General features: G+C 38.5%; 2 protein-coding genes across 2 annotated transcripts; both read right to left on the minus strand.

Annotated features, from left to right (window-relative positions):
- Window positions 1-1,704: 1,704 nt before the first annotated feature.
- On the minus strand, window positions 1,705-25,809 carry LOC139708574 (piggyBac transposable element-derived protein 5-like). The gene is made up of 2 exons (XM_071620512.1): window positions 25,267-25,809; window positions 1,705-5,233 (listed from the first exon to the last, which is right to left on the minus strand). The coding sequence occupies exon 2, from the start codon at window positions 4,219-4,221 to the stop codon at window positions 2,497-2,499; it is 1,725 nt and encodes a 574-aa protein (XP_071476613.1). The 5' UTR covers window positions 4,222-5,233; window positions 25,267-25,809; the 3' UTR covers window positions 1,705-2,496.
- Window positions 23,065-24,795, minus strand: LOC139708579 (piggyBac transposable element-derived protein 5-like). The gene has a single exon (XM_071620516.1). The coding sequence runs from the start codon at window positions 24,793-24,795 to the stop codon at window positions 23,065-23,067; it is 1,731 nt and encodes a 576-aa protein (XP_071476617.1).
- Window positions 25,810-26,515: the final 706 nt, after the last annotated feature.

Consider the following 26,515-nt stretch of genomic DNA (forward strand, 5'->3'; position numbering starts at 1 on the left):
TGGAATTATTAGTCTTTTCATGTAAGTCCAGACATCTGATGAATGTTTGAAGTATTATATTGCAAGCTAACTTAATCTCCTATTCAAGGGGTAGATACTGATGAAAGTTCAAAATCATACAAAGTGCAAAGTACCGGTACAAGTGTATGTTATCAATGTTTCATTAATGTTAAAAGCAATATGGTTTGTGGAACATGAAACAGAATACCTGGATACAGGGTTCTGATATTTGATAATAACATACAGGAGAGATTGCAGCAATCCATCAAGTCAAAAAGAAAGAAAGAAAAAAAATACCAACAAGATAAAACTAGAAATGTTGCTATGGCGACTGGTATGCCTCCGCCATAATGCATGATTCTCCCAATGGGTGTCTAGTACAATGTCTTTACAATGTGTAATGACAGTTTCACATAACTGACAAAATACTGAAATGGCTGGTTTACGAGAAATGTCTTAAATGTTCACTTTCCTTGAACTAGGTTTGCTATAATTGTCTAAGAGTGCAGGTACATGTGCATTTGGGGAATTGAGGACTTTAACGTGACTTCTGACCGACCCTTTTTTACATTTACATAATGCATGGAGTAATTTTTCAAGGTATTTCGAAAAAGTGTAATTACAGTATACAATAGATTTTTATTTTTTACATTTAAGCCTGAATGTTGATCCTTAACCTCTGACCTTCTGGCAGGAATTTTCCCAGAAAATCTCCATCAGGTATTACATGTATATATTCAGTTTTAAAAATAATCCTGCAAGCATGACATATACTAGTATATGAGGGAAATAGTGAAGTTTTGAGGAGTTGACCTTGATCTTTGACCTGACTGTTGACCCATGACTCCTAATTCCTGATAATCCCTGCCAGTCAGTACATGCATAATATGTACCAAGTTTCATACAGATACATTCAACCATTTATGAGAAAAGTGAAATTGTAATGTTTTCACCTGACCTTTGACCTTCCACCTTATGACATGAAACTCTTCCTGGAGAATCTTTACACAGTAGACCATGTCTACATCAAGTTTCAAGAAAAAAAAATATGGGCATTGCATAGATATGGGGTAAATAACAACATTTTTAGCATTTGACTTGACCTTTGACCTCTTGCCAATCTCACTAAAAAATACTCGACTAATTGCCCCATTATACGTCATCCTTGGACCAAATTTGGTGAAATTTGCTTCATCCAGTTTCAAGTTGCCATGTAAACAGATAAATTTTAGGATTTGACCTTGATCTTTGACCTTTGACCTCTGTCTGATTTCACTCAAGAACTAATCAAGTAATTGTCCCATCATATATCATCCTAGGACAAAGCTTGGTGAAATTTGCTCGATCCAGTCTTGAGCTATTGTGTAAACGAATACAATTTCATGATTTGACCTATAACCTTTGGCCTTAAGCCGATTTCACCCAAAATCTAATCAAGTAATTGCCCCATCACACTTTATACTTGGACCAGGTTTGGTTAAATTCCATTAAATATTACTCAAGTTATCGCGTAAACGAATGCGGACAGATGTACGTACGGACAACCCGAAAACATAATGCCTCCGGCACCACTTCACGGCAGAGGCATAAAAACGGGACAATATCATCGGTTGAGAATGATAAGGGCGTTAAGTGACCACAAAACACATAGTGTTCGAGAAGACTTTAAAGCCCTTCTCATTCTCAACAGACGATATGCTCTTTTTTTACTTTATGCCCCTGTTTCTTGGACAAACTGCTGGATCAAAATCACAGGGCAATAAGGAAAAAACAATAATCAGCACTGCTGTCTTACGGTTGATTCAGGTCCTGAAAAAGACCTTACCTCATTAAAAAAAGCAGGTTTTGACCACTCCTAAGTGTTAGCCTCTGCGTCAGTATCATTACTACTGCAGTCTGTGTAATCATCTTCACTCTAAAAAATCTACCACTGAGATATCTCACATCAACATCAGCAGCAACATCAAATAGTTGTTCTTCACTACCAACATTCTTTACAAGCTCATTGTTTGCAAAGCCTTCAGTATCACTCCCATTACGTGTATCTTAGATTACTTTAAACACTGCAACAAACTAACCAGACATTTGCAAAGAGAAACTTCTGAAGTGGAAAAATAGACTTTAAAAAAAGTAATACATCAAGAAGTAATGTCATAGAATAACAGCATACTTGCAAAGCAACATTATATCACACAAATTAAACAGAACTTGTCTAAACATTAACCTCTACTAAACCTTGAAGGAAGTGTAAGGACATGGGACATACTAATTTTACAAAGTGCATCCTACAAAATATGGAAACTGCATTGAGGGGTAAATGTAATGCAGGGGTAAATGTGCAAATGCTAAAATGCTTTGTATACTGCTTCAGCACTAAATCAGAATCAGTTAAACGTAGGGACAAAAAAAAATTGCCATCTGAGATCTGAACAGCATTGACAACTGACAATCTAGCCAGAAGATCAGCAGGATGCCACTCATGCAGAGAACACTCAATCAGTGCCAGCCATGATATGCAGCAAACGATTTGATGCACATCACCACATCACACTTCACACAGAATGTCTTTGTCTCGCATCTGCGTCGCACTATCCTGCACCCCTGACATGATTGTCGAGATGGTCTCTTTGCTAGAACATGACCAGCATGATTCTCGTCGCCAACAATTCTGGGGAGGAGGAATTTTGCCAGCTGCTTCCTAAATTCAAGCTGAGTCTGCAAATTTGAGTGTCCACCTCCGCCATCCCTTCGATGGGCCTCAGATTCCCTCCACAAAATGAATGCATTAGCTATGGCTACATCAAAGAGAAACCAGAAGATATACACCCACCACCGCTGACTCTGGCGACCTGTTGGATACTCCACCCTCAGCTGGTTAACTTCTCTGATGAATTTCTTGTACTCATAGAGGGCAACAGGGATCTGAACCTTCCTCTTCTTCCCATCTTTCGTCTTGCGACCAAACCTTTTTTCCAATGTAGGATCATCTGCTGAAGACAGAAGATTTACAACACGTTTGTCCTTACAAGCATAGGCCGAGATCTGGCCGCACTGGACCACATTGTACTCACCTGGGTCTTTAAGCCCCGGCTTGGCAAGTTCAGCATGTGGCAATCCTCGACTGTTCTTATGAACTGTCCCTCGAGCAAGGATGCCCTCCTGCTGGAGTTTCTCCAACAGATCAGGAGTGATGAAGGAGTTGCTCATGTTGATCACATGATTCCTTCCCCTAAGCTGCTCAGTCAACTCCCTAACTACATGCCCTACAAACCCTGTCTGATGCCATCCTTTCTTCTCTTTCCCTACATACACCCGAAACTCATTACAATATCCATTCACAGAGTCAACTCTCATCCACACCTTTATCCCACACTTATCTGGCATAACATTTGGAATGTTCCGGCGAAGACCATACATGCCACGGGAAGCAATCATGGCCTCATCGATTGAACAATTTTGATGAGGATTATACTGCTGCAAACAGTTCGCCAAAACTTCATCCAACACTGGTCTGATCACGTGCAGCTTGTCACGGTGCTCACTTGGTAGCTCTTGGGTCTGATAATGAGCCTGCAAATTGTGGCCAATCTCTTCAAAACGTATCCGAGTCATGAACCTAGCGATACGAAGATGGCCAAAAACATCATCGGCGTTCCACAACCAGCGCATTTTAGGGAGAGGAATTATGCTGAGGTACAGCCTAATACCAAAATAACACTTCATTTCTTCCACTGACAATGGCTGCCACTGTGGGAGGTCCGGGTCAATTTGTTGCTTTTGTGTAGCATACCGATTTGTTTCCTGGACCAGGTGTTGAAACAGAGTCAGAGGAAAAAACAAGAAGAAAAAATCCAGCACTGTAGACTTTTCATTCAGTTTCTTGGTCGGTCCAGGAGGAGGTCCTGAGAAGGATCTAGCCGAAAAGGAATGCAGGTCTCTAGACCACTCCCAAGCATCAGTCCTTGCGTCAGTGTCCTCCTCACTGTCATCATATTCACTGTCATTTTCATCACTTTCATTTGCACCTGCATCACTGTCACTTGAACTTAGATCATCCTCACTCGAACTTGCATCGTCATCAATCGGGTTCAACATACCAACTGTATCAGTCTTAATATTGTCATCCCAGTCATTCCTACCAATCTCATTTGCTGCAAAGCCCTCAAAATCACTCCCATCATCATCACTCATGCCAAACACATTGAAAAAAGATTCAGCCATCTTGCATTGAAAAAATAATGAGGAGGAGAGCTAAGGTGAGTACATAAACACAATAACCTACAACGCTTTTACAGATTTTGTGCTGGGATTTGATCACTGATAGGTTAATTGCTATGTTCCTGCTGCATTCAAATCTTGCTGTTAGTTGCCATGTGTAAATCTAAGATATTAAGCATGTCATAAACAAATGGATCTTCAGATAGATAGCATAAGTGTAATATATCTGCTGCCTACATACAGTCTCATCAGAATTAAGAGAGATTCAATCTTTACTTTTGCAACTCATGGTACATATGTGTACAAACATGCAAAGTTTCTGGACTGATATTTTTGATTTTGTACAATATCTTATTATAAAGATGGCTTCTGAAAGTGGCGAAGCAAATTTTGTTGGACGAATGCACACTTACAAGTCTGCAAAAATAATGGCAATAGAAGTATGCAAGGATATCAAATACCTCTCTGACTGACCAAGAGTGTCGGAAGTACATTGATCACCTGGTCAGGTGAAACCCAATATTCCTCTGACCAATTCGTATGTATGTCACTTGATGGTGAGGATGACATCTTCAATCAGATTCAAATGGGTACAGTCACTGCTCTGCTGATCAGTCCCTTATGCATCTTGCTGTGGCTGGAAAAGTTGCGCTGATCAGTCAAGTAATGTGTGCCTGGCTGTGATTCTGCATGTCAATAAAAGATTTGCAGTGCATGATCCAAAAAGCTGAAAGTCCTTGTATCCACATCAGCAGGTAAGTGCCTCATTTGCCTTTCTCCTCTGACAAATACCCTATAGATGTAGACAAAGATGTTCTAAAGTCTGTTGGACCGAGTATTACAGCCAAGTCACTTCCACCTCTGCATCACAGGAAACATCCGTAGCTCATTGTGGCACACAGATCACTGGTGGCCAGGAAAGGTTGGTGTGACAGCGGCAGGACTTTCCTGGTATCAGGGTCCTAATGTCTTCTCTTGCCTGTCTGCACATGCATCATGACTCAAGGAGCAACCTCTGTACAAGACACAAAGAATGCAATGAAAATTATACAGAACAAGGCATATATTGTGAGTTTTAAATCTCAAAGGTCAATCAATTGTAGAACAAACATACATTATTCCATAAATACATGGTTAAAACCATCGGTGAGATGTGTAACTATGGCAATCTAACTTCAAGCCTCAATACTTCACCTTACTGCTTTATGCAACAGAAAATATAGTATAGACATGATAAGAGTTTAAAGTTGTTAGTTTTTACTGACCTTTGAGGCAATAATAAAAGAAAAAAAAAGAAAGTTTCCAGAGAATCTCTATTAGGTTTTACATGCATACACTAAGTGTAAAAAAAAAAATAATCCTGATGGCATTGCATGAATATGAGGTAAAATTTCGAAGTGTTGCCCTTGACCTTTGACCCCTGACTTTTGACCCTATGAACCCTAATTTCTCTAGATAATCACTGCAAGTCAGTACATATACTATGTTCCATGAAGATACCTTGAACAATTCCAAGGTATAGAGAAAAACGTGAAGTTTTAACATTTTTACTTGACCTTTTGACCTTTGATCTCATGACCCCAAACTTTCACCGGAGAATTTTAATTGGGTAAATACATGTATACACTAAGTTTCAAGAAAATATCTTCAGGCATTGTATAGATATGGTGGAAATAGTGAAATTTTATGTATTTGACCTTTGACCTTGAGCACGTGCACCTAAAAATTAATAGGCACAACTTCACCCCCTAATACACATATATGCCAAGTTTCATTCGGATACCTCAAAAGGTTTTTTTTATTTATGCCGTCCACAAAATTCATTACGGACGGATGGAAGGACGGACGGACAACCCGAAAACATAATGCCTCCGGCACCACTTCATGGCGGAGGCATAAAAAAAAGTTGTGAGGAAAAATAGTAAAAAATCTTCTTGCAACGCTGGAATCAAAAGTTCTGTTTCCCCCCTTATTTTGATAATGTAGTCTTTATTAATGAGGGTTTGATACTTCTTTTTCCAAATCTTATGGAAATGCCACGAAAAGCAATGACACTTTTCTCATTGACCAAAGCACACAGGGAAGACCCACATTTGGAGAATGAAGTATTTCATACAGGGTCATAGAATTTTCCCACATTCCCTGGAAATATGAATGCTTAAAGTGATGGTCAGCACATCCTAGAGGGGACCCTCAAGCCATTCCTTGCTATCAGGTTTCCTCGTTATCGATTCATACAAGATAATAATCCCTTCAAGAGCAGCAGGTAAATGCATGACCAGGAACATGACTGTCTGGTCGAAAACTCCAATAAGTCACCAGAACTGAACCCCATTGAACTGGACAGCTTGAATGCAGTACATGTACTGAGATCATCATCCATCGGCTGCCACAGTGCGTTTAAAAAATCAACACCAAAACATGGCATTTAACATTCCAAAAGTAGACATGGGTTAGAGATAACTGTGATATACCATAATTCTTCTTTAAAGTTTTTACTTGTTTAGTTTTCTTCCAACTGATCCTGATTTTACTCACCCGTGATGTAAAGAGCATTATTGCACTGTTGCATTAAGTGATTGGTGAGGGATTTTAAGATTACAATTTATATAGAGAACCATATTTTATTAGCCAGATATTTTTTTTTCTTTGTAAACCACTGCCCATGTGAACACTTTGATGTAATGGGAGAGATAAAAAAATCATAAGATTTATTAATTATCAGGAGAGGGAATACTGGCATGGGGGAAAGACATTTGATAAGTCGGTGTTTGTCACTGATGCCCATATTGTCACCACTACTTACAATAAGTTCATGTGTGTATTTGCTGGGGGACCTTGAAAACTGGTATTTCTTTATAAGACAGACAGAACAGTAAAAGAGTTCCTGTGTAATGTCTTGAAAAGAATTTGAAGTGATATACATGCATTTTTATGAACCCACCTCAATAAAGTATAAAAACCACGACTCAGTATCCATAAAATTTATGTCAGAGTACATGAAATTCCCACATCTGGAACTGGATAAGATTCTACTTGACTACACATATTTTATACAGTAATCAAAACCATTCATTTCTATTCTCATAAATGTGTCTTGGTATCAATGATATGCAGTGATAATCATGATAAAAATTGATAATTGGAATAGTTTTTCTTTCAGCTTATTTACATACTTTTTTTTCTTGTATAAAAATCTTGGTGATAATCATGTTTAATAGTGATAATCATGACTTTTTTTGTCATATAGCTTGGTTAATCATGTTCACCTTATAATCAATGCAAGAAAACTTATACAAATATTAGTAAATTCAAGAAATTGGAAGATTTATGAAAGTCAAGTTTAACTGTTGGGCTATAATTTGGTAGATGACTAAACTTAAAACCTAAACAACCAAGGAAAATGACTGTTCAAGACATCACCATATCATGGAACAGAAGAGATGGACTAGAGTCATTCTGGCAATTGACGCTATGCTATACTTTCCTCATTTCCTCTCCATTGTTCTGTTAGTAGTTAATTGTAACAAATTCATGAAAAAGTATCAAAGAATGGTACGAGGATATGAGCATTATCTTCTATGATTTTTCATTCATTAAACAATTTTCTTTCTTTCAGTAACTAATTGCCATTTGATATACTAAGTAGTATATATTGCAAACAAAAGTAATTCTACTCTCTAAAAAAAAAAAAAATTGAGTGAAGATATTTACTCTTGAAGGAGCAAACACAAAAAAAAGAGTGAATCTAGAGTGAAATTGGAGTGAATTTTGAGTGAAAATGAACATTTTTTTAGAGTGACATCAGGGATCATTCCAAAATCATTACAGGACAAGTTCACCTTCATAGACATGTGGGTTGAGTGAATGCAGCAATATTGGTAGAGCACATCAGTGAGAGTTTGGGGAAAATCGGACAATCCGTTCAATAGTTATGAATTTTTGAAGTTTCTGCTCAGTCACGGCTGGATGAGAAGACTACTATAGCTTGTGATGTCACATGAGTACAACCATACAAAGAAAGATTACAGAAAATTCAACATATTTTCACTTTTCTCCCATAACAAAAGAACACCCGACTTCTCTCTTTCACAAGGCAAGGGGAATAATATTTCCCTTAACACACGTCAGTAAGGAGTCAAAGAAATGTGCACTTTATTCAAAAAGTAAAGTTTTGTGGAATTCTCTTTTTATTTTCCTTATACTGTTGTACGCAAGTGACATCATACACTGTAGTAGTCTCCTCATTCAGCAGTGATTGCGCAGATACTTTAAAAATTCATAACTTCTGAACGGATTGTCGGATTTTCCCCAAAACTTTCACTGATGTGTTCTACTAATATTGTTGCATTCACTCAATCCACATTAATATGAAGGTGGACTTGTCCTTTAAGTTATTCCTGGGGCCACTCCAAAATGAGTGAAAATGTACAATCACAATAAAAAATTCACTCCTTTTTCACTCTAAATTTACTTTTTTTTGTATTCACTCCTTTTAGAGGGACTATTTTCACTCGATTTTTTAAGAGAGTACTCTATGATTTGCAATTCAAAGGATTTTTCATTTGAATAATTGATTATATAATATTCAAGAAATTTTAAAGTAAAACTCATTCAACCTATTCACATGTTCAAACATGACTTGCCCTTTGATACAATAATGAAACATTAGGGCAATTCCATGATAAAGTGGACATGACCATCAAATTTTCAAAATAGTCAAATCTCATTGATTTGGGTATCAAATGAAAGCTTAAGGACTGAATTTTTCATATCTGACCATCTTGTGTAGAAGAAACCTAAAAAATCACTTGTTAAATGAAGTTTAGTGGTGAAAAGATATTTAGATGTTTAGCTTAATATACTTTTATAGTACAGCTACTTAGAACGGTATACCTTTTAGAACTTGCAATAAGCATTTAAATATAGCTATAATGAGAGAACCATTCTCTACTAGCACTTGTGCTAACTTTTGGTGCCCCCTTTAACAACATTATCCTATGTTTTCTACTTCTACTTTTTTTTTGTTCAGAACCTTTGTCTATATATGTCTATATTACATACTTATTCATTCTCTTTGCCTTTTCAGTGATAAATGTATATCAATTAAATTAAATCAGTATCATACCACATGTATTCTTATGTAAGATAAATATAAGTATGTAAAATATATGCTTCCATAGCTGTAAGAACCTTGTATATCATTGTATTCTCATAAAAGATTTTCATGTTATTGTATCTTACCCTATGTAATTTCATGTTATGTTATATATTCAAATTCACATGTATGTTGTTAATAAACTAAACTAACATGTTAGAAAATTACATAATTAACTTTGCTAAATATGCAAATAAACTCAGCATAATGAAATTTGAGATAAATATCTGAAAAATACAGAAGTTTCAAATGGATGTAGCATGAGAACATGATAAAGGAGGTAAAAACTTTGCCTTTGTTTTCAGTTTTAGGGTTGAAGATCACTACAAATTCATCAAAGTACAAGATTTTCTAAGTGTTATGCTTCAGCAAACGTCTCAAATACGATAATCAATAATGTCACGGTGTTAAAGTAAAAACTGATGTTTTTCGAATTGTTCGAAAATTACAAACACAAAAGGAATTATTTTGATAGCCCAAATCATGACCACGTATAGCTACCATACACAAGTACTAAAATTATGGTAACTCATTTTGTTAATTAATTTAAGCTGATTGAAATGTGTCACAGTGTTACAGTAATTGTAACACCATGACTGTAACACCGTGACTTGCATTGCAATAACACAGGACACATACCCGATTACCAATAACTAACTGTTGAAGTGACCTGATTTCTATGTCACATTTGCTCAAAAGATAGAAGTTTTTTACAGATTATTCATAACAGATGGGTCAAGCTACAGTATATCCACAAAGATGATCAATTTTACTTGTTGCCAGCATCATTCAATTTTAACCCTTTCTGTGCCAAAAATCTAGAACTGTGTTTACAATGCCATGGGGTTTGATATGCCAATCAACACACAGAACACATGGGTTAAAATGGAAGCAGTCCACTCACAGTGTACCACCTAATGTACCAGATTTATAACTAGAGCAAATATTTCTGAAGGTTTTGAACATTTAAGGCAACAGTTTTAGTTGAGTTAATACCTTTTGTTTGGTATTTTTATCATAATTAACCCTTTTATCACTTGGTTTGACTCTTCTTTTGTAGACTCAAATACCAGAAAAAAAAGTTTTTGTCCACAATGCTTCCTCTACTCTGCAACTGCAAATATAGAGCCCTACACTGCTGACTTTATATTTTCTAGCATATTATCCAAATTATGCTATTAGGTGCTCACAAAAATGGAGCGGGAGACGTTATACATGTAATCATTGCTTTACACAGTGTTGTATGCAATCATCAGAATTTGATCATTTTCATTTTTTTTTTTTTATTATAAAAGTGCTCTGTCTTTCAAGAACAAGTTAATGTTGGATTCTGCCACAGATTTTTTTTTTTAAATCTTTTGAACAGTTGCTGTAGTCTAGTGGTGAATGCCATGGACTGACAATTTGCATGCACACTGATGTTAGTATCCAAAAGGTATCCTAGACTGGTCATTTGTCATACTCTGTGCCTTAATTGCGTGTTTCAGTGTGTTCTTTTTATCTTTACATAAATGGTCTGAAGTCTTGCTGCAGCTTCCCTGGTATCCTAAAACTAGAAATGTCGCTATGGCGACTGATGCCTCTGCCATAATGCATGATTCTCCCAATAGGTGTATGGTACAATGTCTTCACAATGTGTTATGACAGTTTCACAAAACTGACAAAATGTTGAAATGACAGGTTTGTCAGAAATATCTTGAATGTTCACTTTTCCTTGAACTTGGTTTGCTATAATTGTCTAAGAGTGCAGGTACCTGTATTTGGGGAATTGAGAAGTTTTTCTTGACTTCTGACTGACCCTTTTATAAGTTTATGCATTGAGTAATTTGCAAGGTATGAAGAAAGAGTGTAATTACAGTATAAAATATGTATATATTTTTGCCTTTAAACCTGGCTTTTGACCCTTAACTTTTGACCTTTGACCTTCTGGCTGTAAATTTCCCAGAGAATCTCCATTAGGGAATACATGTATATATCAAGTTTTAGTTTTAAAAATAATAATGCAAGCATTGCATATAATAGTATATGAGGGAAATAGTAAAATTTTGAGGAGTTGACCTTGACCTTTGACCCCCTGACTATTGACCCATGACCCATACATTCCCTAGAAAATCCCTGCCAGTCAGTTCATGCGTATGTACCAAGTTCCATGAAGATACATTGAACCATTTGCGAGAAAAGTGAAATTGTGACATATTCACCTAACCTTTGACCTTTTGACCTTGTGACATGAAACTCTCTCTGGAGAATCTTAATGCAGTAGTACATGTCTACACAAAGTTTCAAGAAAATTCCTTCGGGCATTGCAAGGATATCGGGGAAATAGCAAGATTTATCGCGTAAACAGATACAATTTAATGATTTCACCTTGACCTTTGACCTTTGGCCAATTTCACCCAAAATCCAATCAAGTAATTGCCCCATCATACTTTGGACCAAGTTTAGCAGAATTCCAGTCAATATTACTCAAGTTATCACGTAAACGAATGCGGACGGACGTACGGACGGACGTACGGACGGACGTACGACCTTACGGTGATATACTTTTGTGTCTACCCCTTTGTTCTCCCTTTTGTTAAAATAGACACACAAGCAAAAATTTTAGCCACACAAGCCTGACGGAATAAAGGTCATCTATTGTGCACTATTGTTCTCCTAGCCACACAAGCATACTCTCGTTAGCACGGACATACATACGTACAGATGTACGGACAGACAACCCGAAAACTTCGTGGCGGAGGCCTAAAAATACTTAGGGCATACTGAAGCTAGATCAATGTGTCTACCAAACGTTAATCTCACTTGAATACTACTTTCCCGTTCACAGTGCTGCACGCAATATTACAGCTTTACAAGTTTCACCACAAAAAGAGCCACACTCACTGTGATTTATGTGTATGAATGAGAATTTGCATTATAATCATTTCTACATAGTGGGTATGTTCATTTTCCAGTACATCTTAGAAAAAGAAGAATAATTGTGGTACATTATGTAAAACACAAGTTGCTTAATTTAAGTTTTCTATTGTTACTGAAATTGCTAAGTGGGTTTTCCTGGCTTCGTGACCAAAGGGTATTAAATCAAAGTTTCAAATTTGTATGTCATCTTAAATACACAAATTGGACTTTAAAAGAGTAGTTGTAGACCGTAAAAGGTCACTCAGAAATATCTAACAAGCTTTCAATGATGACAGAGGGAACTACACCTCAAAACGTAAAGTATATTTTACTGAAAGAGCAGTGACGGGTCCCTAACTGTAATGTGTACAAACATGTATGATATGTCACGGTGTTACAGTGCAAAGTTTTTCTTTATTTTGTTTTTTTTGTTAATCTGATATTATTTCAGTGATGTTTTGTTTTATCTGGAAGTGCTATATATACTGTGATGTCAAACATTCGAGAATCATCATTTCATTCTACCTGAAGAAGAAATGCTATGAGTTGTAAGAAAGACAACAAGATTCTCCATATATATGTTTTCTACACGCATTTAAGAGGTCATGGTGTTACAGTCACAGTATTACAGTGCACTTATTGATAATCTGTGTCATAGTTTTCCTGTCAATTGACTTTTTAATCAAATTTTACTTTGTTATTATCATTAAGACTCTAGTACATCCAATGAACAGATCCACTTATCAAAATGTTCATTAACTTCACAGAGTTTGGTCAGTAAACAAAGCGCACAAAAATGCATGTCCATTTTACGTCACAGTGTTACAGTGGTAATTAATTATGCATAACTCATTTACCCAAGCAATTTTTCTTTCTTTCTTTTCTTTTCAAAGTTGCTTATGACGATATGTATAGATACACAATAAAAAAATGTTCTCAAGTCTTACATTTTGTCTGTTATTTACATTTGATGAGTGATATTATACTCAAAAGTGTCACGGTGTTATCGTCGAATTACCCATTAGCTTTCTAATTTCAGAATCAAGGAGAAAATCAAAGCCTATGCTCCTAAAACTCAGCACAAGTTTTGGGATAGTCTGACAGAGGTATGCAAACTTCTGAAATCCATCTGTCATATGACCAAATCGTCAGAACGAAGGTACAAACCCTCAAGAAGAAAAGGGGCTCAACCCTTTATTCATGGAGAGAAATCTCCACAAGTTACATCTCTGACGTCTTTCTGGAGTTCCACTTCAGATGTTGGCATTTGCCTATCAACAGTGATATCAGTCTTAGCAGCCAGAGCTTCAGTAACGTATCATATTCATCTCTTCTCAAGAAAGAGAAGTATATTGTATGCATGCAAGAGGCATGACAGGGAGGAAGGCAATGGCAATGGGGAGGAAGATGATTTGAGTCAACTCCCAGAACTTCATCATTTGTCTTCAGAAGACAAAGAATCTGATGACGACACACTCACAAAAGACCAAACATTGACTCCTCTGACATCCAACAGGCAAAGCGGAAAATACATGATTTGCTTGAAGGTACAAAATATTTCACAATGAAGACACTTGCAAAATCACATCTGTAACGCTCATCCAGTAAGCTTTCAGGCTAACACAAAGTTGTAATAAAGAGATGGAGGACAAGCATTTTCCAAAAAAAAAAAAACAATCTTTTTTTTTATTCTCTTGAATGTGTTTAACAACTGTGTTAGTTATACTTATAATTACAACCAAACAATGAACATACTAAAACAAACCTGATTTTTGTACAATTATTTCAATCTGTGTATCTGTTATCTTCTTTTGACCACTTTATACAAACACACATTGGGGTTTATGTTTCAAGATGCAATATTTAATTAGCAGCATAAAATTCCTAAACCTACTTTATCTACACAAAGAGAAGAAGGAAATTGACACATCTTAAATTCACATAATCACACTGTCTTGTACATTGTAGCACCATGGTATAATCTATATCACAGCTATTTTTGCAAAATGTTTCGAAGTGAAGTGTACTGCTGTTTGTTGTCCATGTGCATTTAAGTATACCCGATCAGTTTACATGTAAGCCAGTGCACACTGTAATTCAAACAATTTTGAAACTACTAAGTGAAATTATTCCTTATCATTAATTCGTCACTGTTTGGAAAAAGAGATCATTTGAATCCTGCATATCGAATAATCTGCAAACATTTGGTAAACAAATTATATGCATAATATACAAGTGATTCTGGGATTGCATGTTAAATATTGCCTTGCTACAGGGAAGTCCTTCAGTTAATATATCATACTGGTTAACATTCCCCCACAGACAAGATTCTGCACTACAATACCACACACCACACACCAAAAATGCCTAGTTTAAAAATGATGTGACGATCTTATCACTCTATATCCATGCACAGAATACATCCAGCAGCATGTAGTGCTCTGTGTGTGGTGCTAACAAATGTTAGAACTACTCCTCCCCCTAAATCTACCTGATTATGATAGAATACATGGGTAATCTGACATAGAATATATCTGAAGTGTGACTGAAGGTCAAAGTCGTGCATGCATTGTTTCAAGTCCTATGCGCTAGGACTTCAGAAACCTTTTGGAGCATTGAGAAAATGCTGTACGTAAACTTGTTACAAACTCATGTGATGTTTTCCTCGCATATTCATTGCACAGCCTGCACACACAGTGCTTGCTTGCTAGTCCTTGCTGGCTTGAAGGGCTGGCTGGCCTGGTTGTGCCCGCTAGGGCGCAAGGTGGGTGATCGCTGTATGATTGATTTGGGAAAGTTATCATTGACTTCTGGGGCATATAATCGATTATAAGTTTTGATAAAAGGGGGCCCAGATGTGAAACAATTACCAAGGACCACCAAGACAGCAAAGTACTTTGTAGGCATAAGAACTCACCAGATGCAAGCTAGTCTTTCTCACATGACTGCACCTACTATAATTATGATGACATCACTTGCAGTCTGACATTGTATCATGATACAAATGATAAAGAAGAAACATGGGTGTACAACTACTAAAAATGGCCTCCATTTAGCAATAATGAATATCTAAAAAAACACGTTTGACTGGTGTTTTGGACGGACATATTAGGTGTAAATGCTCAAAGGTATGCCACCAAAAGTTTTCACATGTCATGTCGTGGCAACATCCAGGTATGGATGTACTTGTTACTATTAAGAAAATGAAAAAACAAACATACTATTAAACTGACAACCTTACAATACATATTTCAGAGGGAACTGGCAATATGACAGATTATACAACACCTAACAAAAAATGTAGCTATTCCATTGGTTGATTGCTCATCACATGGCTGTAACAAGTGTCATTGCACACTGTGGCACAGCTGACATCACAATTTCTATTGGCTCCTGTGTCACATCTGACTCAATGGTTTTGGTACATTGCATGGCTTTGATGTCACAAGCAAAAATTTGCCACACGCACTCAACAATTAAAAGCATGCTTACAAGCGCATGTTTTTGTCACTCATTGCTGTAAACAACTTCAACTGATCAGTTTCATGTACGTACACATGGACACACTTCTCCCCACGCCTCTGGTGGGCTCGACAAAAATGGATGGGTATCCCCTCCCGAAGAGCTAATCTTTGCTGTAATCTCATTGGTCAATCAACCACTGAATATATCCCGTATTCCATGATAAGGTCATATTGTGCGCATGCACTTTACCAAAATCCACCACTGAATATATTCCGTATTCCACAATGTGATGACCATGATATCACATAGCTAGCTTAGCTGCGCATGAAAGGGCGCGCTAATCCTGTACAAAACAAAAGGACAGCAGGCGGTCCTCAAGCATATTACGCACATCACCTGAGACCACTCAAAGATGCTTGATAAACAACAGCAGCAACAACAACTTCAAAGACAACACGTCTCATGTCATGTGCGTCTTTGCCTGAGACGCGCTGTCTTTGAAGATGTTATCTGGCTACTACAGTATCTTATGGTGTGTACGTATTTGTATGCGCGCATAGTCAGCTCGCGAGACGTAAGTCAATATGGCTGACAGCCGGCGACTTCAACATAATTTACGAGTGGAAATCAGCGAGAGAAAGGTTAGCACTTACACTAAAAGATAAAATCATTACCCCCTGCTTGTTCTTACGAAATATGGGAAATATCTACGGTCTGGTGCCATATTCCATTCGGCCACCGGCCTCATGGAATATGGCACCAGACCGTAGATATTTGCCCGTATTTCATGAACAAGCAGGGGGTAACTAATAGTATATGAAATTTTGGTGAAAATGACTTTTTTGGATTAATAGGTTAAGTGATGTCCTGGCCAAATCCCAACTATCTTACTCCAAAAATGAAGCCACCATGGCATGTCAAAGGAAAGGCTATCCCTTTCGCTACTGTACTTTGGCTGCCACGTTTTTTGGCTCTCCTAAACATTTGACATTTTGTAGATCATACGAGGTCTTGTTGCCCCAGCAACGCAATGTAGGTCTCGTACACATATTCCTAATGGAATGAATATACCACAATAAATATCAGACATCTATCGAGAATGTCATACCCTCGCATACGAGCGGTCAAGAATAAAAGGTGACAACTTAGTGAACCAGGCACTTTATTGTACTCTCAGGCAAGAACTAAAATGGCCAAATAAGCAGTCAATGATGGCCCACTTTTCTGAAAGTCTGCAAAAGGCCAAAGACACCATTGATGTCGATAACAGTAAGTGGAATTCTGTAAAGAAAACGACTAAGGGGCACTTGAAGAATCAATAACCGAGTACTGGAAAAAAAATACTAATCGAGCTGCTGTTGGTGCAAGGTCAATTCGTAACCTCAGCTGGAAACCAACTATGTACAAATTCTTGAAAAGGGTACTAAGTTTTTTAACAAATGCATGTATTGACTCCTTACCATCATATGCAAATCTTTATAGGTGGGGGAAAGGTATACAGACAAATGCGTATTTTGTCCTTATACAACCTGCACTCTCCACCATATTTTGTCAAATTGCCTGGCATTTTTAGAAAGGTACGAATGGAGACACAACAACATATTGCAATATATACATATACACAAAGAGTCTCTTCCCACTGGCCATGTCATATACGCTGATCTAGATGGGTGCAAAGTGGCAGGTAGAATGATTCCACCCCATGTAGTTACAATTTATTAATAACTAGACATAGTAGTCTTGCTAGAAAGAGTGAAACGAATCCTAAGTGTTGAATTGACAGTTCCTTTCAAACCCAACACTGAGGCCACTCATGAAAGAAAAGTAGAGAATTGTTGAATGAGCTAAAATGCAAAGGCTATAAGCCTTCCTTTCTTGCTATTGAGATCGGAGCAAGGGGGCAAATAACACTAGAAAACAAACGACTGAAAGGCCTACTGAAGGTACTCAAAACATACAAATCCAAACAAAGTCCCACTGCATTCTATCAAGACATAAGCAGACATGCAATAGTTCCATCATTCACCATATTCTATGCAAGTAAAGACCAGAACTTGGGGGATGTTAATCACTTCTAAAAGAGAAAGTAACATGTAAGAATGAAAGGCACTTTGTAATAATGTAGTAATGATGAATATTACATTACTTGGGTATTAATGTAATGGTTTACTGTATTGACATTTGGCACTTATCCAAACAAGGCAAGTGCCAAATTGTGTCTCGCCCATTCACATACAAGAAATTAATATTTTTCTAACTCCAGGAAGTTCATTGACCTGCCTATGAACTTTGACCTTGTGGTGACCTTCAACTCCCCAAGGGACATTTACCATCCAAGTTTGGTCACAAACGGACAAAGGGATCAAAAGTTCTGAGCCATAATCGAAACGCGCCATAAAAACTTAACAATGGGCTCTAAAAATTTGTTGACCCCTTTCTGTGACCTTTGACCTTGTCATGACTTTTAATTCCCCAAGGGACATCTACCGTCCAAGTTTGGTCACAAACGGACATAGGGATCAAAAGTTATGAGCCATAATCAAATCGCGCCATAAAAACTTAACATTGGGCCCTTAAAGTTTGTTGACCCCTGTATGTGACCTTTGACCTTGTGATGACCTTCACCTCCCCAAGGGACATCTACCATCCAAGTTTGGTCACAAACAGACAAAGGGATCAAAAGTTATGAGCCATAATCAAAACGCGCCATAAAAACCTAACATTGGGCCCTAAAAGTTTGTTGACCCCTGTCTGTGACCTTTGACCTTGTGGTAACCTTGAACTTCCCAAGGGACATCTACCATCTAAGTTTGGTCACAAACAGATACATCCAAAGTTACGAGCCATAAACGAAACGCGCCCTAAAAACTTAACATTGGGCCCTAAAGTTCATTGACCTCCGCCTGTGATCTTTGACCTTGAGGTGCCCTTCATGTTTGGTAAAATGTGTAACTTTGTATAACCACTCTTCCCTCCAAGTTTGATTAAAATTGAAATCCTCAGTAGAGAGTTATTCAAGTTTTTGTAGCATTACGCACAGACGACTGACGGACGGACGACGGACAGACGGATGACGGACGGATGACGGACGGACAACAGACGGACGGATGACGGACAGACGGACGAACGACGAACGACGAACGGACAGACGACGGATGGACGGACGATGGACAGATGCCGCAGGCGATCCCTTAGTCTCCCCACACCTCCGGTGGGCTGGACAAAATATTCATAAATTAATAAAGTTGGATTGCCATGCAACTGCTTGGAAATGCATTCATAGCGGACAAAATGATTTCTTCAAATTTCACTCGATCTGTCAGAAAATTTAATAGAGCATCCTGGAAAAAAAAACAAAATGAGTCATTGGTAATACAGTGTATGTATACTGCGTAGGGAAATGTATAAACTTTGTGTAATCAATGTTGTGTAATTGTTGTAAACCTCACAAATCTGTTGAGAATACAGCTATATTGTTATTTATTCACTGTGTAAGTATTTGTAAGTATGTCAAAACCTGCCATGTGTCCAGAATAGGACCATGGACCTGGTGTATGTCAACATGTCCTTTGTTTGACTTATCAATAAAGACATAATTACAACAACAACTGCAGCCTAATTGGGACATCAATGCTTGATGCACGCATTATTCAACATAATAATGCAACACATTCTGTGAGATAACCAAAAGAAAAGAAAAGAAAACAAGCTACCGATACAGAGAACAAAACAGAGGCAATGATATATTAAAGGTATTGCTTAAATCTAAGAAAAAAAAATAGATTTAAGTAAACTGCCGTGCATTCATGTAGTGAGGACTATCAAATCCTGTTATGACAAAGGCTTTGGGACCATTATATAACAAACAAATAAGATACACCGAAATATATAGCTGATTAATTTTGTGGCCTGAATTATTACTTTGTTGTAACCTGAATATCATTGTAATGCGAGTGTATTGTACACTGTGACGGGTTATAATAGAGTCTTCGGAACCATTATATCGTCACCATACAGCATGGCCTCTACTTGCAGAATAGGCATGGTGTCGAATCATTTTTCTGGGCCAAAATTTTCTGACTTTCAACGTAACAGAAACGTGTCCGAAGGTTTGGATTTAGCGCCGCTGCTAGACTCTGCCCCAAGCAAAGAGGGAATGATCTTATTGGTCAGTGCGTGGCATCCTGATTACTGGTTGGTCGTGCGTAGACCGCTGGCGCTAAGCTTGAATGAAGATCGCGGTGGTCAAATCGATAAGAAGTGTCTCGCCTCCCCTTGACTATGACAGTGTCGGAAGGAAAACTTTGAAGGCGTTTTTCTCGAAACTCTGATTTCCTCAACAACTTGACATGCGCTAATAAAATCATCGATATCTCCACAACTGAGTACTTTTATGAGTTGTGCTATATATGAAATGAAAGTAGAAGAGCAAGGAAATAATGTCATGCCATTTTTAAAAAATGTCCTCTCCCAACTTTCGGATCCTTTTGTTGTAGCGGGTCACAAATGTATCTCATGTGAAAATTGAAGTAGATACTATCAGAATAAAGCTCTAATAATTTGTTTGGAGATGAGAAAACATGTTAAAAACTGTTCATGACTATAGGGGGATGTAATCTTTAGGCCAGTTTCTGTACACAGACAAGTAGAATTATTGCTTTAGATCTTGACGTGGCACTAACGGGCACCAACGCAGTGACTTCATTAGAGTGTAATAATTGGAGCTGGAATTGCCACATTAGACATTCCTGGGAAAAAGCAAAGAAGATCTGTCACTAGGTCAAAAGAACGCTTTCTATCAATTGGAGAAAAGATATACTGTATTCAATCGCTGATATGACAACACAGAGGATGGTATTCCAAGGTAGAAAGAGTATGGTATTCTGAGGTAAAACACTGTTACATTAACTTTGGCAGAGTTATTTGGAAGACTGTGAGATAATTAGTCTGCTTGAAGAAGGTTTTTGAAATGGGTTTGAATGTAATGGAGAGTAGGCTGTTTACATCTAAGCAACAGTTGTTTGCATTAGGAAGTGGTACCTCTCAATATTCACTAACAATTTCCATGTATGGACTTACACTCCTATTTTAGGGGTACGTAGATACTGATGAAAGTTCATAATCATACCTCATGACCCAAAACGTTCATCAGAGAATCTTAATTGGGTAATACATGTATTCACTAAGTTTCAAGAAAATATCTTCAGGCATTACATAGATATGGGGGAAAAAGTGAAATTTTTAGCATTTGACCTTGACCTTTTGACCTTTGACCTTGAGCATGTGCACCCAAAAGTTGATAGGCACGACTTCACCCCCTTATACTCATACATGCCAAGTTTCATCAGGATACCTCAAAAGGTTTTTTAGTTACGCTGTCCACAAAATTCATTACAGACGGACGGAAGGACGGACGGACGGACGGACGGACAACCCGAAAACATAATGCCTCCGGCACCACTTCGTGGCGGAGGTATAAAAAAGAGAGAAAGAAAGAAAGAAATAAAAAACACCCACAACAGAAAAAAATGGGACAATATACTCCCTGTTTCTTGGACCAAGTGCTGGATCATAATCACAGGGCAATAAAAAACAACAACTCAGCAATGTTGTGTCAGGGTGGATTCAGGTCCTGAAAAAGACCTTGTCTTATAAAAAAGCAGGTTTTGACCACTCCTATAGTGTAAGCCTCTCTGTAGGTATCACTACCACTGCAGTATGTGTGATCATCTTCACTCAAAAAAAAAAAATCTATCACTGAGATATCTTACATCAACACCAGCAGCAATATCATCTTCACTACCAACATTCTTTACAAGCTCATTATTTGCAAAGCCTTCAGTATCACTCCCATTACCTTAAATTACTTCAAAAACTGCAACAAACAAAAACGACATTTGCCAAGAGAAATTTTGAAGTGGAAAAACAGAGGTGGATGTATCAAAATGGAGAAGCTTTTACAAAAAGAAATACATCAAGAAGCAATATCCTAGAATTCTCGCTATCGCCAATGACGTAAAAAGTACCCGGATGTTGATTTAAGCATCATTTACGGTGCATTATGGGATAGTCCGGTAGCAAAGTCACTTCCGTTCGTACGCGCGTGATACGTGACTAATGCTATTTACACACACAACCGACTGTATTCTACGTGTACTTCCGCTTTTCTCAACTTGAATCACAGCTTTGATATGATTTGAAATTTCTCCATTCTTAAGAAATTGCTGTTAATACAACTATTGGTTGTTGCTGCGAAGCTGCCATGTGTTGTTCGCACGACAATAAATGAAAAAAATCTGCAGAAATAGGACCCTTACTGGCATGCGAGACGTGACGTGGCCGCGTGGGTGAAGTTTACGGGTGGCTCCACAGCGCAGTACGTGCACACGCGACTTACTAGTAGTGGTAGTAGCACTAGGTCGTAGGCCTAGTGCCTACGTACATTGTACGCACTTACTTGGAAGAAATTGCTTCGGAGACAGGATAAGTTCGAGATCACTGTTCGTTCCCGATTGTGTTCGCAACATTTCGACAGAGAACAAATAAAAAAAAAAAAGATGGGCATTCCATGACGATATACTGTATATCCAGGTGGGTGAATATTTTCCAGCATATTTTCAGCGTATGCAGAGATGACTGATCTGTGATGTGCACATCGATCGCATGATCAAGCAGTACGCTGTACCGGTATGTGTTAGCTTATGCGCTGCGTGCAGTGGTGCATGATGCTTATTAATGCAAGGCCGGCCGCTGCCGGCGGCGGGGACTACAGTGTACGAGTATGACAAGCCTGGCCACTCGCTGACTCGGGCGGTACAGCGGCCCACTGTACTAGTATCCGTGGTCGGCGCTGCGCTCACTAGGTAAGGTACACGTACGCGCACACTAGCGTTGTGCAAATAATTATGCCCCGCGCCGGAAGTGCCCTTGCTACCAAGTGCACTAAATCTTGACGAAAAAGCCACATCCGGGTACTTTTAACGTCATTGGCGATAGCGAGAATTACAGCATACATGCCAAGCAACATTATTTCACACAAATTAAACAGAACTTGTCTAGAAACATAATCCTCTACTAAACCTTGAAGGAAGTCTAAGGACATGGGACATACTAATTTTACAAAGTGTATCCTACAAAATATGGAAACTGCATTGAGGGATAAATGTGCAAATGCTGAAATGGTTTCTACACTGCTTCAGCACTAAATCAGAATGAAGTTAAATATATAATAGGAATAAAAAAATTGCAATTTGAGATCTGAACAGAGTAGACAACTGACACTCTAGCAAGATCAGCAGGATGCCACTCATGTAGAGAACACCCAATCAGAGCCAGCCATGATATGCAGCAAATGATCTGCTGCACATCACCACATCACACTTCACACAGAATGTCTTTGTCTCGCATCTGCGTCGCTCTTTCTTGCACCCCTGACATGCTCGTCGGGATTGTCTCTTTGCAAGAACATGATCAGTACGATTCTCATTGCCAACATTTCTGGGGAGGAGGAATTTTGCCAGTTGCTTCCTAAATTCAAGCTGAGTCCACAAATGTGAGTGTCCACCTCCGGCTTCCCTCCGATGGGCCTCAGATTCGCTCCACAGAATGAATGCATTAGCTACGGCTACATCAAAGAGAAACCAGAAGATATACACCCACCACCGCTGACTCTGGCGACCTGTTGGATACTCCACCCTCAGCTGGTTAACTTCTCTCATGAATTTCTTGTACTCATAGAGGGCAACGGGGATCTGAACCACCCTCTTGTTCCCATCTTTCTTCTTGCGATCGAAACTTTTCTCGTATGTAGGATCATCTGCGGAAGACAGAAGATTTACAACACGTTTGCCCTTCCAGGCATAGGCTGAGATCTGGCCACACTGGACCACATTGTACTCACCTGGGTCTTTAAGCCCTGGCTTGGCAAGTTCAGCATGTGGCAATCCTCGACTGTTCTTATGAACTGTCCCTCGAGCAAGGATGCCCTCCTGCTGGAGTTTCTCCAACAGATCAGGAGTGATGAAGGAGTTGCTCATGTTGATCACATGATTCCTTCCCCTAAGCCGCTCGGTCAACTCCCTAACTACACGCCCTACAAACCCTGTCTGATGCCATCTTTTCTTCTCTTTCCCTACATACACCTGAAACTCATTACAATATCCATTCACAGAGTCAACTCTCATCCATACCTTTATCCCACACTTATCTGGCATAACATTTGGAATGTTCTGGCGAAACCCGTATCGGCCACGGAAAGCAATCATGGCCTCATCGATTGAACAATTTTGATGAGGGTTATACTGCTGCAAACAGTTCGCCAAAACTTCATCCAACACTGGTCTGATCATGTGCAGCTTGTCACGATTTTGGTGCTCACTTGGTAGCTGTTGGGTCTGATGATGAGCCTGCAAATTGTGGCCAATCTCTTCAAAACGTATCCGAGTCATGAACCTAGCGATACGAAGATGGCCAAAAACATCATCGGCGCTCCACAACCAGCGCATTTTAGGGAGAGGAATTATGCTGAGGTACAACCTAATACCAAAATAACACTTCATTTCTTCCACTGACAATGGCTGCCACTGTGGAAGGTCCGGGTCAATTTGTTGCTTTTGTGTAGCATACCGATTTGTTTCCTGGACCAGGTGTTGAAACAGAGTCAGAGGAAAAAACAAGAAGAAAAAATCCAGCACTGTAGACTTTTCATTCACTTTCTTGGTCGGTCCAGGAGGAGGTCCTGAGAAGGATCTAGCCGAAAAGGAATGCAGGTCTCTAGACCACTCCCAAGCATCAGTCCTTGTGTCAGTGTCCTCCTCACTGTCATCATATTCACTGTCGTTTTCATCACTTTCATTTGCACCTGCATCACTGTCACTTGAACTTAGATCATCCTCACTCGAACTTGCATCGTCATCAATCGGGTTCAACATACCAACTGTATCAGTCTTAATATTGTCATTCCAGTCATTCCTACCAATCTCATTTGCCGCAAAGCCCTCAAAATCACTCCCATCATCATCACTCATGCCAAACACATTGAAAAAAGATTCAGCCATCTTGCATTGAAAAAATAATGAGGAGGAGAGCTAAGGTGAGTACATAAACACAATAACCTACAACGCTTTTACAGATTTTGTGCTGGGATTTGATCACTGATAGGTTAATTGCTATGTTCCTGCTGCATTCAAATCTTGCTGTTAGTTGCCATGTGTAAATCTAAGATATTAAGCATGTCATAAACAAATGGATCTTCAGATAGATAGCATAAGTGTAATATATCTGCTGCCTACATACAGTCTCATCAGAATTAAGAGAGATTCAATCTTTACTTTTGCAACTCATGGTACATATGTGTACAAACATGCAAAGTTTCTGGACTGATATTTTTGATTTTGTACAATATCTTATTATAAAGATGGCTTCTGAAAGTGGCGAAGCAAATTTTGTTGGACGAATGCACACTTACAAGTCTGCAAAAATAATGGCAACAGAAGTATGCAAGGATATCAAATACCTCTCTGACTGACCAAGAGTGTCGGAAGTACATTGATCACCTGGTCAGGTGAAACCCAATATTCCTCTGACCAATTTCGTATGTATGGCACTTGATGGTGAGGATGACGTCTTCTATCAGATTCAAATGGGTAGAGTCACTGCTCTGCTGATCAGTCCCTCATGCATCTTGCTGTGGCTGGAAAAGTTTGCGCTGATCAGTCAAGTAATGTGTGCCTGGCTGTGATTCTGCATGTCAATAAAAGATTTGCAGTGCATGATCCAAAAAGCTGAAAATCCTTGTATCCACATCAGCAGGTAAGTGCCTCATTTGCCTTTCTCCTCTGACAAATACCCTATAGATGTAGACAAAGATGTTCTAAAGACTGTTGGACCGAGTATTACAGCCAAGTCACTTCCACCTCTGCATCATAGGAAACATCCGTAGCTCATTGTGGCACACAAATCACTGTTGGCCAGGAAAGGTTGGTGTGACAGCGGCAGGACTTTCCTGGTATCAGGGTCCTAATGTCTTCTATTGCCTGTCTGCACCTGCATCATGACTCAAGGTGCAACCTATGTACAAGACACAAAGAATGCAATGAAAATTACACAGGACAAGGCATGTATTATGCCTGTTAATGCTCAAAGGTCTGTATAAATTAAACTAGAAATGTTGTTATGGCGACTGGTATGCTTCCGCCATAATGCATGATTCTCCAAATAGGTCTAGATAGTACATGTGGACAATTTCATAAGGTAATCACTGTCAGGCAGAACATGCATTAAATATGTTGTAAGTTTCAAGATAACTTAAGCAACTTCCGAGATATGGAGGAAAAAGTTAGTTCGCACTTTCACTTGATCTTTGACCTTTTGACCTTTGATGCAAAAACAAAAGGAAAACAAAACTTTTCAGAGAATCTCTATTAGGTTATACATGCATACACCAAGTGTAAAAAAAAATAATCCTGCTGGCATTGCATAAACATGAGGGAAATAGTAAAATTTTGAAGTGTTGCCCTTGACCTTTGACCCTAACCTTTGAGCCCATGAACCCTAACTTCTCTAGATAATCACTGCCAGTCAGTACATGTATGTTCCGTGAAGATACCTTGAACAATTTCCAATTTACGGAGAAAAAAGTGAAGTTTTAATATTTTTACTTGACCTTTTGACCTTTGACCTCATGACCCCAAACTTTCACCAGAGAATCTTAATTGGGTAATACATGTATAAACTATGTTGTACGTTTCAAGGAAATATCTTTAGGCATTGCATAGA

The sequence above is a fragment of the Diadema antillarum genome, unplaced genomic scaffold (genome assembly GCF_040938485.1).
Source record: "Diadema antillarum isolate AM-2024a unplaced genomic scaffold, OU_Dant_1.0 seq00001349_RagTag, whole genome shotgun sequence".
In the NCBI taxonomy this organism is placed as follows: domain Eukaryota; kingdom Metazoa; phylum Echinodermata; class Echinoidea; order Diadematoida; family Diadematidae; genus Diadema; species Diadema antillarum.